Source organism: Camelina sativa, chromosome 17 (assembly GCF_030686135.1).
Source record: "Camelina sativa cultivar CO46 ecotype springtype chromosome 17, ASM3068613v1".
Lineage (NCBI taxonomy): Eukaryota > Viridiplantae > Streptophyta > Magnoliopsida > Brassicales > Brassicaceae > Camelina > Camelina sativa.
The window spans coordinates 56,471-75,105 of NC_141896.1; the positions used below are offsets into that span (position 1 = coordinate 56,471).

The following is an 18,635-nucleotide window of genomic DNA, read 5'->3' on the forward strand; positions in this document are numbered from 1 at the left end:
AATCAGATGGATCCTAATCTAGTAGGTTTATAAAATAAAATTAGGTTAAAAATCTAAAAATTAAACAAGTTATATATCAGTTTAGAGTTTTTTAAATTCATACCAAAAAAAAATGTTTAGTATAATTTCATTGGATAAAACAAGAAGAGGTGAATGTACTAGTTCATGTTCCAAACTAATTTGGAAAGTCACCTTATGAGCAATACAGCAAAATCCTTTCTTTTTCTTGTAATTAGGAAAAATTATGAATCTTGATGATCAAAGAAAAACTAGACTCCTAAAAGCTCTCCTATATTGTTACAACAGAAAGTCAAAATACGCATACACATATACAAATTTAAAGGCAGGGCTAATGAGAATTGTCTGAGATCCAACCAGAGACCATTCCCTCGTCTACAGGCTTGAGGCCACCACAGGATCTGGCTACAGATTCAAAGAGTTTCTCAATCTCAGGCGCACACCTAATGAAGGCTTGTTTCCAGAAGCCATATCTTGGATTCTTGATGAGCTCAATGAATGTGATTAGGAGGCCCCATGGATGTGGTCGGTTCACAATGAGCCTTTCCAACAGCACTCTTGTTATTTGTTCCTGTATGATCTCCTGTTTCATTCAGGCCAAAAATCAGATTACCAAACCCCTAATTTATCCACTCAGCTCTTAACAAGCAAAGCAACCTCACCTGGTCAGATTCGAAGAAGAGATAGAGCATGATGAAGGAAAAGTAATGTGTGTGGTTGTTGGGATATCGAAGCTGGTTAGCAATGGCATTAAGGAACAGATAACGTCCTTCCGTATCAAGTTCCATACTTAAATACTTAAACATCTGTAAGGCCACAACATTTTGAGCCTGTGTCTCACCCGCCTGTAGCTGCTGAATAGCCTGTTATGGCAATGTCGATCAATTGCACATTTCATTAACGCATACATTTGAATAAACAAGACTTTTTTTTTTTTTTTTAAAGCCATAGCTGTTAAACCCATACCTGCATTCCAGTATATAGCACAAGCGAGTTGATCAATGGTACACTGTAACGTGTTCCAGCTGAAGTAGCCTCGCTTGACGAGAGAAGTAACTTCTGTTTCAGCTCACTAAGGAAAGTTGAATTCTGTTGCCTCGACTGCAGAAAATTATATGAGTATTATCTGAAATATAATAATCTCACGAACCCCAAAGAATAAACAAGTAAACTGAAGAACCATTACCATAAGATACTCATCCACGTCATTTTTCATTTGCTTTCCTTTTAGCGCAGCATCAACCTCGGAAAGGATACAGGGAGCTTCTACAATCTCAGGCAACAAATCAATCTGCAATGAACACGATAAATCAGCCTACAAGGGATATTATTTCTATAGAATTTGAACATGCTGGGCTCTCCACTATCATCTCGAACCTTTAAGTTCGGGGTAGAAGGATCTGGAAGCCTCATGTTCCGTGGAAAAGAACTGAGAATTATATTCCGCATTTGTATGCAACTTGAAGGAATCACATCACAGAAAGTAAAATGATAATCACAGAGAAATTCTGGGAAGTCATGAAGCAGCACCAGCAACACTCTCAATGTCCCTTTGTATAGGAAATGAACCTACGTATTTAATAAACAAACAAGAGAGAGACCACTCTAAGTTACCATCGACTACATCCTTAGTGCTCAATGAAACAATATAAAAGAAGAGAAAAAGGCACAAACTGGTACTCCGAGTTCAGCATTTCTTAAAAATGGCTCAAGAAACTGGAGCAAGTCCACCAGCAGGCGTTGAACATATGGCCAACCCTTCTGGCCATTTACTGTAAGTAGTTTGGGCATGAAGCTTCTGTGGCTGACAAGCTCTAGCCATGCAAAGCTGAAAATTTTAAAAGAACCTCAGTGAAGCAGAAATAAATAGGAAAGAAAAAACAAATCATAATAAATAAAAGATAAAAGAATACACATATGTCAACCACATGGAATGGAGGAATGGAGGTATATCCTAACCTGAAAGCAGGAATCTTAAGAGGCTGCAACGCGTGGAATGTGTTGGCAAAAGCTGTGAGAACCTGCAACAAATGATGAATGTTAGTGATACGAATCAAATAGCAGATACTTCAAGTTAAAACAAAATGCACCTGAAAGTTTGCACCATCAGTCCCAGGATCCAAGGAACATAAGTCCAGCAGCCAGTTGATGAACAATCGAAAATATGGTTTTGGATTGAGTGATGTCTTTTTATCTTCAGCGTCCTTTTGTATACATCTCACAGTGACAGCCATGATCTGAGACCAGTAATCAATATCAAACCCACTTCCCTTTTTGATGATTTCACCCGTAATAGAAAATTATGGTTTATGTGTCCCCTTACCTCCGAAAGAAGAAATAACTTGCTGCTGGACTCCTGCTCAGGGAAATACTGAACAGATTGTCATAAGAAACAAACAAACCAAAAAAGAAAAGCTTAGCAGGCAGTGTATTTTGGGTTTTTTTTAATCCACAAGGCACACCATAGAAATTCATGAGCACTTTACCTTCAAGATTGAAAAAACAAGCTTTGCATACATATCGATGGCGAGGAATGATGGACTCTGAGCTTGCTGAGGAGATTGCACAGCACCAGAACTTATATCTTCAGAAGATATACAATGAGCAACAGAAATTTCCTAAAGATAGGAAGGCCAACGTTAATAATGAGGTCTCTCATGTTACTGAAAATATGCTGATGGCAAAAATGTCTTAAAAGGTTATCTCACCAGAAGAGTTCGGAAAAAACTCTCTGTCGTATCATCACCCTTGAGGAATCCAGTCTGATGCAAGTGAAGGACATATTGTGAACAAGCAGTTTCATTTGCACCCGGAAGTTCGCAGATTTGATACCAGCTTTCAAAAAGCGTGGACACCTGCCAACAAAAAGAAGAAGATAAACTACACACACAACAGACTATGTATGTACGAAGCGAAAATTTATATTCATGCAAATTCCTAATCAACCATTAACAAAAAGTAGTTCATATGAAGTAATGGAAACTAAAATGCGGAATATTTACCCGATCCCGGAAGCCCGCAGGATCTGATTCCACATAATCCAAGCTGGTATTCACATCTGTGTTAGAAGTGGTATTGCACGCAACCTAATAACAGAGCTAACATGTCAAAAAAAATATCCAGTCTCATTACAAGTAACATTCGGTAATGAAATCATCTGAAACCTTTTCATCCTTTTGCCTATCATTGTACTCATTTCCGGTTGCACTATCAGAGAGGCCAGCTGAGTTAGTAACTGGATTTCGTATGATGTCAATTAACTGTTGCAACGACTCAGGAGATCCGGATTTTGAGGCAAGCTACAACCAAAACAATATAAAATTTGCAACATCACAAAAACAATAATGCCAAATTTCACAACGAAAATATTATATTTACACCTAAAAAAAAATGCAAAACATGTCTAACATAAAAAAATATATATATTTGCACCTATCGCAATATCGGTCAGTTAGCGTTATGGTGCAGTTTTAGTATAGAAACAATACAACCTAAGCTTCTCCCAATTTGTATGTTTTCAAACCTATTAATCTGCCTGGTTCTTATGACAAGCATTATTGATAATAGAACAAGACTATGTGACTGCAACAGCAAACTAAGAAAAATAATAAAATCGCAACCTTTGCCAGCGCATCAACAAGACTGTGGAGCTCTGAAATGACACTGGACTCTTCAGTGACCAAGGATTGGAGTAGAGAAATAGCAAAGTCAGTTGCGCTCTCTGCACAGCAAACAACTAGTTAGACATGTTCACTTCCCATAAAAAAATGTATGTAAAAGGACATAAAGGATAAGGCCGTCAGCATACTGTTTCTCCCTCCATCAAGATGCTTCGCCATGTGGACATTGTACTCCGCTAGGCTGAGCAACTCGCGTTGAATAAGACCAATAGTAATGTCTTTGTTAAGCTTCCGCTCCTCCTCTGAATAAATCACCTGTATCAAGAAGTTCGAAGAAAGTTACATATGTATAACTCGAAATGCCAAAGAAACAAATCTCATATCAACAACAATTTCAGGGAATATTATCAGTAGCTCCAACTACAGGAAATAAAATATCATTAGTAGCTCTAGCTCCAACTACAGAAAATAAGCTCGATCTGGCGCTTATATGATAGGTTTTATGGCAGAAAATAGTGGCAAATATATGAGAAGTAACTGAACTAATGCCGATAAGAGAAGTGTGATATACAATAATAATAAGAATGATTAGATCTTAAAAAGGTTGTAGACATACCCAACTAGTGAGCTCTTTAACGACACGCTTGCAAACATCACGAATAGCCACAAGTATTGCTAGGTTAGCACTGACGTGAAGGTTACTTGATGCATTCTCATAAAGAGCCTTGAAAGCTTTTTGAGCGACAGCAAAAGCGGCTTCATCTCTGCTTATACATCTGAGGATAATTTCAGGAACTTCAGAAACTACGGCCTGAAAATAAATGAAACCTCCATTAGCTATGAACTCATTGGATTAAACCAGAATGGCAACGATTGGAAATACCACAAAAAATTCAAAAACGTTTGTCTAATTAACTTTCATCAATTCTTGGTGCATGTAAATGATTTACGATTTTGCGCTATAACGCACTAGAAAATTAAGTACCTGAATTTCATCATCTCCTGCATTATTAGCCACTAATTCCTCCATCTGAAACAGTTATAAAAAGTCACTAAAATACAAAACAGCCAAAAGAAATGCAGAAAGAAAAACACGGAATAACCACTTTACTAACCTTCTGAGTAACAATCTGATACTTATCCAGTGCATCTCTCGTGGACAGAGAAGGCTGTGTAATATTATTTCCACCAACTCGTTCCATGGTAGCAGCTGAAGTCAATGTCTGCAGTGACGTTCCAATTTCCTTTGGTATAAACAAGAAGCTCAACTTAGTAATTCAATATAAAGCTAAGTGAGTCATAAGTTGAAACGCACAGTATATCTCACTTTCATAGCACCGTCAGAGGGTTCAACCAGATTCAATTCTGAGGTTGGTAGTGATTTAGCAAATTGAAGACTGGCTGAGTCACCAGCTGGATCAACTTGTGAGCTTTTTTAACACACAGGTAAATTGAAATGTCAACATATGAGCTGTAAAATATGGAAAATTAAATGAATGGAGTTTTATCAATCTGCAACAACAAAGCACCTCAAAAGCGAGACTGAAGATTCAAAACCATCCACAGAAATATCTGATGGCCGGGAGACCATATCCATCCTAGCATTTCCAGCACTAGACAAAAAGTCGGAAGCAACTTTTCCTGATACTGGACCATAACCACTACCAAGTGCAACATCGCTAGATGAGCTTGATGCAGCAGATAAACCGTGTGAAGTCTGGGTCGACTGCTTTTGCCAAGGATGTTGAACAAAGTCCTGAAAATGCATATGACAAGCTTAGTCATACAAACACAAAACATAGCAGAGGCAACTACCTGTTAAAAACAGCACCTCATAAACTCGCTGCTGAGACAGAGAGAGGTGTCCAGGTTTTGGACGGAGGGATTCGGGAATGAAACTAACGGAATTCTGCGATAGCATATTTGGATCAAAAAAGGAGGATCCAGCACCATCTCTATGCTTTCTCCGTAACAACAATTGCTGAGCAATATCCGCATCAATTGTTTGTATTGCCTGTAGGGACAGAGATATAAAACTATCACTAAACCTTATACTGAGGTCCCATCATAAATTCGTAACAAAAGGTATTATCCCTCAACAGAAGTGCCTACACTCCAATTAAACCTGTTGAAACAGAAATAAAAAGCGGGATAATTTATCTAACAAAAACCTTATCTGTAGCCGCATGTTCAATAGCCGCACAACCCAAATCAAGATTGTCATTGGTGACAAGTTGCACAATTTGTTCAAGAGATTCATTTGCAATATTCAGACCCTGGAGAGAATTCCGTAGATGACCGGATATTGAAGTACGCAAGGGTCCCTACATATACCAAAGAATGCACACAAAAAAAAAAAAACAGAAAGAAAAATAGAGTTTGTTGGTTTAGTGTAACAAGGCAGAAATATAATTGCATGAATGTAAACGAGATGTAGACAAAAACCTTGCATGTCACATGAGCCAAACTCCCAGCTAAACTCGCAACCATCAAGTGAGCTGCATTATAAATACGTGATTCTTCGGGTTCCATGGCATAATCCTGGAGTCAAAAAGAAAAAAGAATATACGAAATATAAATAAGATCAAAACTCTGAAGATTTTCTGCAGTAGAAACCAACAATAGATGGAACAAAATGGGAATCAAATAATTTATAGTTGTGGAGTGGAGAGCGATGGAAATTAGATTGGAGATGAAAAAAAGTATTAGAGGGACACGAGATCAAAAACAGGGAACGTAAAAGTAGAGTAGAAATAAAGAAAAATGATGAGTTTTAGATTGGCCAACCTTCAGCACAAGTTCTTTTGTTGTTTGGCATGCAATACAAACACTTCGCTGCACAATACCAGACACAATCTCCTTGATAGCTCTGTCCATGGCAAGTGGTACCACTCTGAAAATGGATGATAGATTAGTGTGTGAAAGAAAATTACTTCATTGCACTACAAACATAATGATTTCAGCAGTAGGGAGACCTTCCGTCACAAACCTCTGAAATGGAAAGTGCATACCAAATCCGCTCAACTTCTGATTAATAACAACATGATTTCCAATGTTGGGAAGTGCTGCTGACAACTGCTGGCCATGACATTCAATGTAGAACGGGTTTGAGAGACAAGCATCTATATAATAACTTTGTTCGACATTAATAATAAAAACATACCTGACTGATAGAAAACAATGGGGACGGAGTTGACTGGAACAGTCCTTGAGGTGACGGCAACTGATCAGACAAACCTAGAGTTGCCACTTTTTCCTCTTCCATCAAAGTATTAGGATAAACACGTTGAGGGGCTACATACTAAAAAAGAAAAAGCAAAGCAAGTGGCTAAATATCATTGATATGTAAACGACACTACAAGTCGATAACGAAAAGAACACATAAAATAACCTGTGATAATAACTTCGAGGGAACGTCTGTATTCGGAGAATTTGCAACATCAAGAGGTAGGTCTATTTGCTTAAGAGGAGAAACTGTTTTAGGCTCTGATATCATCTGCGGCTGAGAGATAAGATCTTTGTTACTAAAATCAGGATTCCCATCTATTTCTCTCTTCCGGTCCTTTAGAAGGGAAGTTGGCGCTACTTCTTTTATATCAACGCCAAGGTTCTTGAATAAAACCTGACGAGATGAAAAAAAAAACATTGAATACAAATGTATATATAGATATACATATGTATATTCATGCCGAACAACTCGTGATCCTGAAAAGGAACAATCATCTTTCCAAAAACTTCTTAAAACCAGATACCTCTATGTCAAACTTCAGATTCATTTTTAGGTTTGGCATTGAATAAATCTCAGCGAGCAAGCCAAGTATAGCCATCGTCCAAGGATTGGGAGGCTGATAGGCAATACTGTTTTGGCATGGCTCCAGAACCTGCAGTGATAGTAAATTAGAAGTCAAATCATCAACCCTAGAACAGGTAAGAACGCTGATTAACGATCACCAACCTTTGAAGTAAATGGAATGACCGCAATCATCAACCCTTTTTCATATGCCTGCAAAAGGAAAAGAATATAAAGTTCACATCTTCACAGTGTTAATACAAAAGATTGAGATAAATGAAGGAAAAAGCAGCAAATACCTCCACAATCAAGGATTTTGGATCTATTTCTCGCGCCCTTAAAACATAATTTCTCCCAATGGTCAACTTTCCAAGCCAACTGCCTAAATTTTTAAGAAGAGATCGCTCTTCAGAACTTGACTTTATGAGCTCTGAACCCAAAAGAACCTGCAAACAAAAGAAATTAAGGATTTAAAGTTTGCTTAAACAACATGTTCACCCATCAACGCAAAATCATTTGTGGAAGAAAATTTAACCTTGCAATTTTCATAAGTATTTTGAAGTATCTCCTTAAATAACAGCTTCGAATCAACTTTATCCAAGAACTTCAGGTACAGATCATGAAAATTTTGCTCGATGCTCGCTCTATCAGGTATTGAGCACATGAAGGAAAAAACAATAAGAAGAGTAGACGCAGAAACAACACATAAATTGCAAACATAAAAAACAACTATCAGTACCTTTTCATAACCATGTACTGTGCAAACCAAGGATAATACTGTTGAGGTAAAATCTCAGCAAACTCTTTCCCTTTCGATTCAATGTTTGCTATAGAGAGATTATTGATTATGAAAGAAACTTTATCCTGAACATTCTGCAGTGGAGTCTGGGAAAAAAAGAAGTCTTATTCTTGTCATTCATACTAAAAAGTATACAGTTGGCATATCGACAATTCATTATGCAATGTAACCAGAACAAAAAAAAAATCTGAATGAAGTACCTCGATTGCGTTTTCTCTTCTTTCAGCTGCTGCAACCAAGGTTTCTATGTTCAAAGCAGAGCCAAACCCTGTGATAATCGAATTTTAGAAACAAAAATTCTTCTCTTAATTAGGAAAAGTACCTATCATATTTCAAAAAACATTTATACACTAAGTGAACTGGAGTTTACTTGTCGAAGTAGCTCCACGAGTTTGACGACCAAGACCAGATGAGGTTGAAGAAGACGTTGAAATGCCAGGATTCTGCATTAACAACTAGTGAAGTGAAAAATGGAGACACTTCCACCCATCAATAGGCATAAAAGAAAAATACAAGAAAAATCATCACCCTTGGAATGACAGAAACATCAGCCGAAGTGGTTGATAACGATGGCAGAAGTGGCCTTGCGTCATTAGATGGCACACTAGGCACATTGCTGCGGTCATCAATATGCACTTCATTTTGCTGTTGAAGCTGTATGGGAGAAGAATGCTGTAATGCAGATTGGCCAGAGCTAGAACCACTCAACTGCCAAAAAAAATTAAAAAACTTATGAGTCAACTTAGACAACGAGAAACTTACAGTGTTTGACATTAAGCTAAAGAGGCTAGAATTGAAAGGTATGATACTGGAAAGAAAAAAGGATCAATAAATACCCTGTGAATCTGATATCATGTTTGAAATTGATCGAAATTAAGATATTTGCAGAATCAACTTGTAAGAATGACAGGACAAGTACATATAAAGAGATTTTAAAATAGAAAGCAAACAAATAAAACAATAGCAAGACAATTAGCACATTTAATCAAAAGAAAAATTTTAATCAAACTTCTACCTCGCCATTTCCAGGGAAAGACTGCGAGGGAGCAGGGTGTGAAACAGAGGCATCGGACTCTAAATTACCAGATGATATCCTTGAAAGTGCTTGTTCAATAACAGTGACTAACTCAGGGTGAGTGCTACGCAGATGCGATATTTGCAGAATATGGTTGCAGTATTGAGGCAATTCAACCAGACGGTTCACGAACTGTTCTAGAGCCTTGCTTCCAAAGAGAAACATCTGCATAATTGGGAAAGAAAGACAATGATAGATCTCTCACAGAAAAACCTGGGCGACAGAAATACATACATAACAAAAGAATCCATACTTTTGAATCTGCAGGTTTACGCAAAGAATCCAAGACTAGACGCAGGGCCATCCCCAGAGTGAGGGAACTTATAAGCTGGTGCTTTATAACAGAACCTGAAATTTTGTACAAGCCACAGCACATTCTCAGATTTAAGAGAATGTAATGACAACACTACATATCTGAAGAAGAGATGCTCAAATTTGATAAAAACATCTCCTTAAAAGACCCACTCACCAAAGAGGATGGAGGCTATTTTCAGCTGTCTCTCAGGATACTTGGGGAAAAAACGATATTCTTCAAACAGATTAGCGATCATGCATTCAAAAATTAATTTTTCCCTGCCAAAAAAACAACCTCGTTAATATTCATTATGCATGATGTGCCTGAAAGCATGAAGAAAGAAATTGAATTTCTCCCAAATGTTAAAAGTTTTTCATTGTCAAACCTTTGAACTAAAGAGTCCTTGTATCGAGAAAGCATTTGAACCATCGCATCAACACTCAACTGACTAGAAAACATTTGATGGAAATAAGCGTTTGCTTCTGCCTCAACATCATCTCCATATGCATTGGAAGCTGATGAATCTTTAGCCTCCCCATTCTGCAGTTTCGAATTACAATCCAAAATTGCGGCATTGACCTTTTCTATCTCCTCGACCAGTTGAGATGAAGTAATCACATTATCATGAGCTTTCAAAACCTGCAATCGAACAATTTAATCTCAGTAGATATGAAATAACAGAAGAGCCGGAAACCAAACCAAAAGGGAAACTAACTAACTTTCAAAAGAGAAGTAGTTGCATCCAGATGAAGATCTGATAACGGATCAGAAGGGTGAAAATGTTTGGCGGTAAAATCCTCTGAGTCGCTGAAATGCACATTCTTGACAAATTTGAGACACTCCTGAAATATGACAAACATAAATTTTAAATGTAGATGCCATCTTTTCTCATCTCAGTACTAAAAATTAGATTGTGAAAAAATGTGTTACCTCAGCAAAGAGGTCCTTATACACATGTAGGCAGTTTGGCAACCAGCTCTCAATGTCCAAAAGACCTCTCAATGACGCAAGGACTGCCAATCTGATACTGAACGAGACTGGAACTGATTCTAAGACAACAGGGAGAATCTGAAATAAATAAATAAATTATCCCTAATTAGTATAGAGACACAGTGAAGCTGTTGTAAGAAAAGACCAAAAAAGACATTATAATGAGATCAATTGAGCCACTGTCACGCATTTTGAATACAACATATCACCTTTAGCTCATGGCAGATTTCAATTATTCGGAGCATGCTGTCTGCTTTAAGATTTTGGGCACCTAAAATCCCCCACAGAAAGAGTTCTGTATTCTGATGCCAGATATTAAGGATAAAACCACTCTCCTGGGAATTCGTTATTATGACTGGAAAAATAGCAGAAACCACTTCTCGCTGGATGAGATTATAAGCAGTCTGCATCAACAGGATTGACATACTTAGCAAACAAAAAAGGCGATATTACGGGCATATACCACCAAAAAACAGTCACGGAAAATTACTTTGATGTGTGTCATTCCAAGAAGCAAGGTTCTAGGACAATGTGTGAGTGGATACTGGAGCAACGAACTAACCAAAACAGCATGACCTCTCTCGGCCAATTGGCATAGAAGATCCAAGAGATCCAGCGACAGCCATGCATGATTGGATAGTCCTAACTGTTGCTCATGGCTGTGCATGCTATCATTATATACCTGGAAAACAGCTGGTCAGCATAGTGACAGTATCAAGGAAGAGCATCTCTAAACAAGTATGTGTGGTGTCTCACCAGCTTCCTTGGAGAATGCATAAAGGTGAAAACTTCAGGTGGGGCAGATATTGCATGCTTAAGAAAGGATAATTGACCTTCCATATTCTTCCAGACAGACGCACATACAGCATCAAGAGGAAATGGCTCCTGCAAGAATCAGATTAAACCTTAAACAAAAAAATGAAGCAAACATATTTTTAAACAGACAAATTAGCCATTATGAGAACACACCTTGCAAGCGGTTTTGTAGAGCCGCATGAAAAACGCGAAAGACTCCATATTAGGGATGTCAAATCCATCATGATCAAGATTCTCGATTACTTTCCTCCAGCTTGTGCCAGGAGCCTGATTTGCCATAAAATCATAAGAGCATGAACCAGATGGCACTTAACAGATAAGCTAGATGCGTCTTCACAAATCCATCGATAAAAGAATGCACGATAGTCTCGAACAAAAAGAGATAAATGCAAAGGCTAAACTGAGTTTCTGAAACTCACAAGCAGATTGATTGTATCAACAAGAATATCAACATTCCACGACTTTGGCGTGGGAAGTTCAGATGGAATGCAGGAACCAAGGGCTAAACTGAATGTTGAAAAGGTGGTGTGATTATCTTCAAGATCAGCACATGTCCGAGCAACATTGACAAGAATTCTTGAGATAGTAGCCTCTCCTAACGGTGCAAAACTAGACAAGATCTCTTTGCATTGTTGGGCATCAGCAGTGAATCCACAACCTAATTCTCCCATGAGATCTCCAACACCTGTTTCCTTATGGATTTCAGCTAAGATAGCATCAAACTCGTTTTCAGCAGAATCACAGTGAAAATCCATGCTCCTACAGCAGAAGAGGAAAATCGTTGAGAGACACATCCAGAACATCAGAAAGAAAAGGGATAAACAGATGGAAGCAACTCACCTGAAAACATCAGCTTCATGAACGTCGGAGAGGATAGGTGTGAGAGCAAAAGAGAAACCATCACTAGGTTGAGCAGAAGACAAAATCTGTAAGAAGGAATCCAAATGCCTGGAAAGATCCTCAGAACTCTGGAGAAACAAAAGAACATTCTGAATTTGCTCAGATGAATCAATCTGGCCGGTGTTGGCACAGAGTTGCTCAATCTCGGCCAATAAAATGTTGCGTCCTACAAAAAAAAAAAAAAAAAAAGGGAAAGAAGAAAATGCAATGAATAAGAAAGACATAAGCGAAGAAAAGATATGAGAAGAGAAGAGAAGAGAAGAGAGTCAAAGGCTTACCAGTTGTCTTTGCATCCAATCTATCGAAATCGGTGAGGGCCAGAGCAAAGGCAATTTTGTCAGAGACTGAAAATTCCAAAGTATCAGTCAAATCATCCAGAAATGATTGAGTAAGCTCAACATCTTTCAGGGCGTGAGAGAGCAGGGTTCCAAGATTCGGCAATTTCATCACGCGTTTAAACACTAAGGAGACTACTTTCTCAAGCTGTAACAGCGTATCTGGCTGGCTTTTCCGGACGGTGAAGCAATCTAAGCAGGTCTTGAGAACTGGAATACTAGTCTCCACTCCAAAATCAAACAACTAGCATTTGCAACATAAAATAAAAAGAGTTCAAAATCACAAAGTGAACAAATAAGCAAACAAAACAAAATCAAACTCAGAGACAGCGGCTACGAAACATCAGAGAGAATGAATATATATATATATATATATATATAAGTAAGTACCTGAGAAAGCTCTTGGGCGATGGAGTCGACATCGGAATCATGAAGGCTCTGGAGCAAGAACCGGGTATGACCGGCGACCTTGGAAGGAATCATCAGCATGGTAAAATCTGAGATCCGAAATGCTATGGTAATTTATTGCCAGGAACAAGCGGGTGGAAGGGGGAGAGGGCTCTTCTAGGGTTTCAAGAGGGTGGGGGATCCAAAGAGTAGCTGCTAGGGATTAACGAGAACGCTCTCGGAGATCCGTCCGCTGAAAGAGAGAGAGAGAGATTTGATTGATCGTAATCGTCAAGCTTTTTTTTTTTTTTTTGCCTTTTGTGTTTGGGTTTGTGTTTTTTTTTGGCCTTTCCCAACCAGCTATATACGTCGAAACACCGCCGCTGCTGAATGAGCCCATTTATATCCTTAATGGGCCTCCTATTACCCGACTCCTCTATAGTATTTACGGCCCAATATACGGTCTAATAAATTACGTATATTTTATTTACACTTCATACTATAACTAACCTGACCAAGGCATTAGCAATCATCTCATTCACACTACTTATTTACTGGTCAAACCATCATTTTCCAAATCGAAGTGGCAGCTTCGTACTCTCAAAGTCAATAAATAAATAAAAATCGTATTCAATAAATATTATCGAAGCTTCCACTTCCAACAATCCGGTTCCGATTCATTCTGATGGGAAGCTGACTAAACACATTAGTGAAGACTAACTTTCGTGGACTTAATTGAAACAACAACAACAACAAATTTAAGGGTGTTATTGGTAACGTAGTCAAAGCTGTACAGAAAAGCTGTAAACTGAAGCTGTAAGCTTTTACGGAATAGTGCAAAGCTGTAAGAAAGAGCTGTACAGAAAAGCTGTAAACTGAAGCTGTAAGCTTTTACGGAATAGTGCAAAGTTGTAAGAAAGAGTTGTACATGAAAGCTATGCAAAAAAAGCTGAGAGTAAAGCTTTTAATAAGAATTTTGGTAAAGTTTTTGTGATTGATAAAAATTCAAAGTTGTACAACTTGTAATACTTTGTTTGTGTTACCAATCACTGCCTAAAGTGTCTGTCTAATTAGTTTCTTGATTGCCCACTAACGTAACTCGTGTGGATTTCCATATTGTCTTTGAATCCATCCACAATATTAAGGTAAAGGAAGCACCCTTGTTAGTATTTGTTTATTTTATTCGATCGTGTTGGGAACTCATGATGATAGTCGAACATCATTAATTAATTTTCACCCAACAAACAAAAGCATCTTCATTATTGGCTTCTTTTCAAATATACGATACGATCATCATCATTTTGATTCCGAAACTTTTAACCAGAGTACATATAAACCTAAAAGTAATCGAGAGGTAGGGTTCTCCACTTCACTTGTCTCGAATGATTATATATCAGACCATCCAAAAACAATTCTACGTACTATATCATCGATCTGCTGTTATATTACAGTTTATATACGTCTCTTCTTTAATTTCAAGTTACATATTTTGATGACTGCTAATATTTTACTAATACAAACTAGATTGTTTCCCATGCTCTGTTGAAATTCTTATTATTTATATTATAATTTTAGAACAAAATATAATTTATATAATTTTTTTTTAAAGTTTTTTTTTATAAAACATTATGCAATAAAATCATATGTTAAATATAATGGATTGAAAAAAACACCTATTTTGTAAGTTTTATATTGTTAATTTTGTAATTTTATGTATGAGTATTGATTATGTTTGTTGTTTGTTTTTATTTTTATTTTTGAACATATTTGGTGAAAGTTTTTAATATGACTCGTGCTTAGGTTATATTTTATTTTCAACTGTAATAAGATCTCGGAAATCAAGATTAAGTCTGATAAATTACCAAGATTTTATTCATTTTTATGTCTTACCGTATATATTTATGTCTAACAGTATATATTTTGTAACAATACATGAATACTAAAGATTTTATTTTGGAAATTGTATAAATTATCTGAATATTCTTAAGTGTATTCATATAGCCCACAGATTGATCAATTAATCTATAACCTTTTTTTAACCAAACTATATTTGATCTATAACCTATTTTGTAACCAACTTACAAAAATTATATAGTATACAAAAAAAAAGTTGTGTATTTCCGTTTTATTATATAGGGGATATATATTTATGTATATACCTATATATATATATATGTATATATATACCTCGAATGATTTCCGTTTTTTTTCTAATCACTGTATATATTTAAAACTTCATCCCGAATCACAGTTTGTCACTTTTTAGCTCAAATATAAGTTATAAATAAAATTTGAAGGTTGGAAAGAGAGTAACTAATGAAAAAGAAATAGAAAATGGTGAACAAAAATAAATTCCTAATTCTCGGAAATGGGACTAAACTCTAAAGTAAATCATGTGTGGCGCACTACAACAAGTACAAGGCAAGGATCACTTCAATTAGGTCCACTTTCTTCTATTCACATGTATGTTTTTATAGGTTTAATTTATTATTACATGAACAAAGTACACACTGATATTGCAGTAGTTTGTAAGGACAGGATTAATTAGAAAAACTAGGTGACAACCTGACATTCGAACTAAGGATTGGCACCGAATTGCCTACATGGGTTTTATTTAAACAGCCCCAGATATAAATAGATATATTCAGGGAGGACGAGAGAGAGAGGGCATACATGCATGCATGTGTTTCAGTTTAACATGGCCAACCAAACTCCAAAACTGTCGCTTGGAATCTGCCACGTGGGCCACTCTCCGACCGTTTAAGCTTAGGAAACCACCGGTAAGATAGATCATCAGATCGCCCTTTTATCTTTTCTTCCCTCCGATTCTCATGTGATAGCCTGCGTGTAATCAACTCAAAGTCTTGCACTGCACGTCGTCGAGTCTCATCAAAGTTGCCTTATTGTTTATTTCCCGTCCCTCATTAGGATACTGTAATAGTAACATTATAACTGTTTTCTAATTTTTTCTTTTTAAAAAGAAAAAGACTGAGAGAGACACAAACCGCAATAAATATGGTAAAAGATAACAATAAATGTATACCAAATTGTATTTAACCTAACCCTACTCATTAAATCCATCTCTATCCATAAACATAATACTATAATTTGCTTAGCCAATAATATCCACCTGATAGACGATAAAAAGAAGAAGAATGAAAAAAAGAAAAAAAAAAAAAGGAAACCAGAAATGAAGTAATGGAGCCATAGGCTAGAAAGGTTACTTAAAAAGAAGAATTGGATCGAATGATTTACTGCTAGCTAGGCTACCTCTCCACCCCAACAAAACGTAGAAGTAATAATGTCACGAGCGTCCTTATCCGCTTTATGGGAAAAATCAGCAGTACTAAAACACTAATTAAGTTGGTGTTGGTATTGGTGGTGTTGGATCAACTTAATTTGCGGTCTTTTTTTTTTTTTGTTGGTGTTGTTGTTAATTGTCGCCTCACTATTTTGTTCACACTTACGCTCACTCCCACACCAGCTAGACGTGAAGTGAAATCGATGATATATGTAGAGTTGAAAGTGAAAAGCCTCAAAATTTGGATTTGATGATACGAATAACAAAGATACCTAAACGCATTATATTAATTGCTGCATCTATGTTGTTCTAACACGCGCTTTCTATAGTAGGCGAGGAGATGAGTCCAGTTTGGATGAAAAAGAATCACAATGGAAGGACAAAGCTGTCATTTACAAAACCTCCCCTGTTTTAAGGATGCCTCTCTCTCTCTCTCTCGCAAACCTCTCCGCTCTACCTGTACATTCAATAACACGCATATATAAAGTATCATATACTATATTATGTGCAATACATATATAGAGAGGCTTTGCTATAGCTTGTGGGGTTTAAATATATAGTATATAAATAGTCTAACATCACCGCCTTCATCTAATTCATTATATATTAAAACCTTCGATCTTTTATCTCTCTTTCTCTCTCGATTTAATTAATTTAGAAAGAAAATATATAAGAAAAGATTTTGTGAAGATCATGGAGAGAGTTTGTTGCATGTGCGGCGACGTAGGTTTTCCCGACAAGCTCTTCAGCTGCGGTCACTGCCGCAGTCGCTTCCAACACTCGTAAGTACTCCTAGCTCCTCCTCTCTCCTATCTCCTCCATCTTTGTGCGTTAACGCGAGTGACCGCGCCCATTCACGGCTAATATAATATATATAACTGATTAATTAATGGGTTTCTCGAATATATATATAGTTACTGCAGCAACTACTACAGTGAGTTTGCTGAGCCTACCGAGATTTGCGACTGGTGCCAGAGCGACGATCGGAAGCTGAGCAACGTTGCTAGACATGATGGCGGTTCTTCTTCAAACAAGTCTTCTTCTTCATCCTTTAATAAATTTGAACATGATGAGTTCACAAACCGATCGGACTATTCGTCCCGCGGCCGGATCAAGCATAACAATAACCGTCATGATCAAGTGGCCAAGAGCGTCGCCGGATCTGGAGGCGGAGCGCCGTCGCCTAGGACGGCGACACGAAGGTACAAGCTTCTCAAAGATGTCATGTGTTAGTTTCAAACTAAACAAAAAGGTATAAATTAGTCCCTTCGGGGACATCCGATAAAAAAGGTGGTATAATTACAATATTTAAATCAATTATAATAATCTTTGGAGACTGTGTGACTTTTAAATTATTTAGCCCACTACCTTTTCTCTCATCCTTTACTCTTCTGTATTTATTATTTACTAGTATGTAAAATGAATGTGTGTTTGGCGTGAGTTTGTGTTTTCTTAATCAGCAAAGTTATTAATAACTAGTAAATTCCATTATACTTTATCTCTCTCTTTTTTTCTTCTTCTTCTTGCCTTTCAAACCTTTCGTAAAACTTACCGTCGACCATTGACTTTGACCCAAAAAAACTTACCATAGACGTACGTTCATAAGTAGTACTGATAGTATTAGTCATTAGATAGAGGTGAGGTTTTTCTTAATTTATAAGTTTCGTCATGAAACACCATATATCCCTCTCAAGACAAATCTGCGAACCCTAATTGTTGGGTGTATGTATGCATAGACACTATAATCGACCGGTACGTGAATGACAACTTGAATTTGGTACGTACGAGAATTGATTATTGTGTGTGGACAAACGGAATATATATAAATACGAATGGTGGGGAAGAAACATTCATTATAGAATGGAAACAAGTGACTACTCCAAGTACTAGTTAGCACATGTAACAAGGTCGGTCCAATCTATACATACATATATGATATGTCCTTCTTAATCTGTTCATTTCTTTACTAGTATATATATTCTTGTATACCGACTACGAAAAAACTATTATAAAAAGGTTATTTTTCAACCATTTTAGTCGTGGCATTTCATATGAAAACATTCCAAGTATATACTAGTATGGAAACAATCACTATCGCTGAATAGTGATACCGATCGTGCATTTTTTAAGAGTACACGACGAGTGGCGGCTCCTCGTTCAATAAAGAAAACATAATCTTTTTTTTTTTTTTTTTTTTAATGATCATATTTCTTTTAAGTGGAAACCATAAAGAAGACATATCTCTTTAGGAAACGCGATGAGGTTGAAATGATAGTGGGCTCCAAAGGAATCTGTTGGGCTCGTCGACT

General features: G+C 37.0%; 2 protein-coding genes across 5 annotated transcripts; one reads left to right on the top strand and one right to left on the bottom strand.

Annotated features, from left to right (window-relative positions):
• Nucleotides 1-203: 203 nt before the first annotated feature.
• Nucleotides 204-13,363, bottom strand: LOC104754361 (uncharacterized). 4 transcript variants are annotated; one of them, XM_087495029.1, is made up of 49 exons: nucleotides 13,029-13,363; nucleotides 12,582-12,882; nucleotides 12,244-12,469; nucleotides 11,823-12,162; nucleotides 11,557-11,670; nucleotides 11,344-11,472; nucleotides 11,078-11,269; nucleotides 10,797-10,991; nucleotides 10,528-10,665; nucleotides 10,317-10,439; nucleotides 9,983-10,236; nucleotides 9,772-9,875; nucleotides 9,556-9,650; nucleotides 9,243-9,467; nucleotides 8,756-8,935; nucleotides 8,598-8,670; nucleotides 8,428-8,495; nucleotides 8,168-8,313; nucleotides 7,964-8,072; nucleotides 7,728-7,874; nucleotides 7,594-7,641; nucleotides 7,391-7,519; nucleotides 7,030-7,260; nucleotides 6,802-6,939; nucleotides 6,628-6,713; nucleotides 6,426-6,531; nucleotides 6,084-6,179; nucleotides 5,810-5,962; nucleotides 5,470-5,652; nucleotides 5,168-5,394; nucleotides 4,966-5,068; nucleotides 4,754-4,882; nucleotides 4,624-4,668; nucleotides 4,255-4,449; nucleotides 3,827-3,953; nucleotides 3,639-3,739; nucleotides 3,183-3,317; nucleotides 3,021-3,104; nucleotides 2,727-2,873; nucleotides 2,505-2,636; nucleotides 2,342-2,389; nucleotides 2,109-2,255; nucleotides 1,978-2,039; nucleotides 1,693-1,846; nucleotides 1,396-1,587; nucleotides 1,205-1,309; nucleotides 985-1,119; nucleotides 681-881; nucleotides 204-601 (listed from the first exon to the last, which is right to left on the bottom strand). In XM_087495029.1, exons 1-49 carry the CDS (start codon nucleotides 13,125-13,127, stop codon nucleotides 350-352), a joined length of 7,149 nt encoding a protein of 2,382 aa, XP_087351155.1. In that variant the 5' UTR covers nucleotides 13,128-13,363; the 3' UTR covers nucleotides 204-349. The 4 variants fall into 4 exon arrangements, with proteins under 4 accessions (XP_087351155.1, XP_087351157.1, XP_087351156.1 ...); XM_087495031.1 differs by having other exon boundaries at nucleotides 2,342-2,374; nucleotides 13,029-13,362; XM_087495030.1 differs by having other exon boundaries at nucleotides 2,342-2,374; nucleotides 6,628-6,716; nucleotides 13,029-13,362.
• Nucleotides 13,364-16,627: 3,264 nt separating this feature from the next.
• On the top strand, nucleotides 16,628-17,822 carry LOC104754360 (uncharacterized). The gene is made up of 2 exons (XM_010476535.2): nucleotides 16,628-17,108; nucleotides 17,241-17,822. Exons 1-2 carry the CDS (start codon nucleotides 17,020-17,022, stop codon nucleotides 17,557-17,559), a joined length of 408 nt encoding a protein of 135 aa, XP_010474837.1. The 5' UTR covers nucleotides 16,628-17,019; the 3' UTR covers nucleotides 17,560-17,822.
• The last annotated feature ends 813 nt before the right edge of the window (nucleotides 17,823-18,635 follow it).

What these genes read in the sequence shown, in the direction of transcription:
- LOC104754361 (XM_087495028.1), bottom strand. Translation starts at nt 13,127, where the DNA reads ATGCTGATGATTCCTTCCAAGGTCGCCGGTCATACCCGGTTCTTGCTC. An exon ending in AAATCTGCCATGAGCTAAAG is followed by an intron (nt 10,666 to 10,796) that starts GTGATATGTTGT and finishes TATTTATTTCAG; the next exon opens with ATTCTCCCTGTTGTCTTAGA. An exon ending in TTAAAGAGCTCACTAGTTGG is followed by an intron (nt 3,954 to 4,254) that starts GTATGTCTACAA and finishes TTCTTGATACAG; the next exon opens with GTGATTTATTCAGAGGAGGA.
- LOC104754360 (XM_010476535.2), top strand. Translation starts at nt 17,020, where the DNA reads ATGGAGAGAGTTTGTTGCATGTGCGGCGACGTAGGTTTTCCCGACAAG. An exon ending in CGCAGTCGCTTCCAACACTC is followed by an intron (nt 17,109 to 17,240) that starts GTAAGTACTCCT and finishes ATATATATATAG; the next exon opens with TTACTGCAGCAACTACTACA.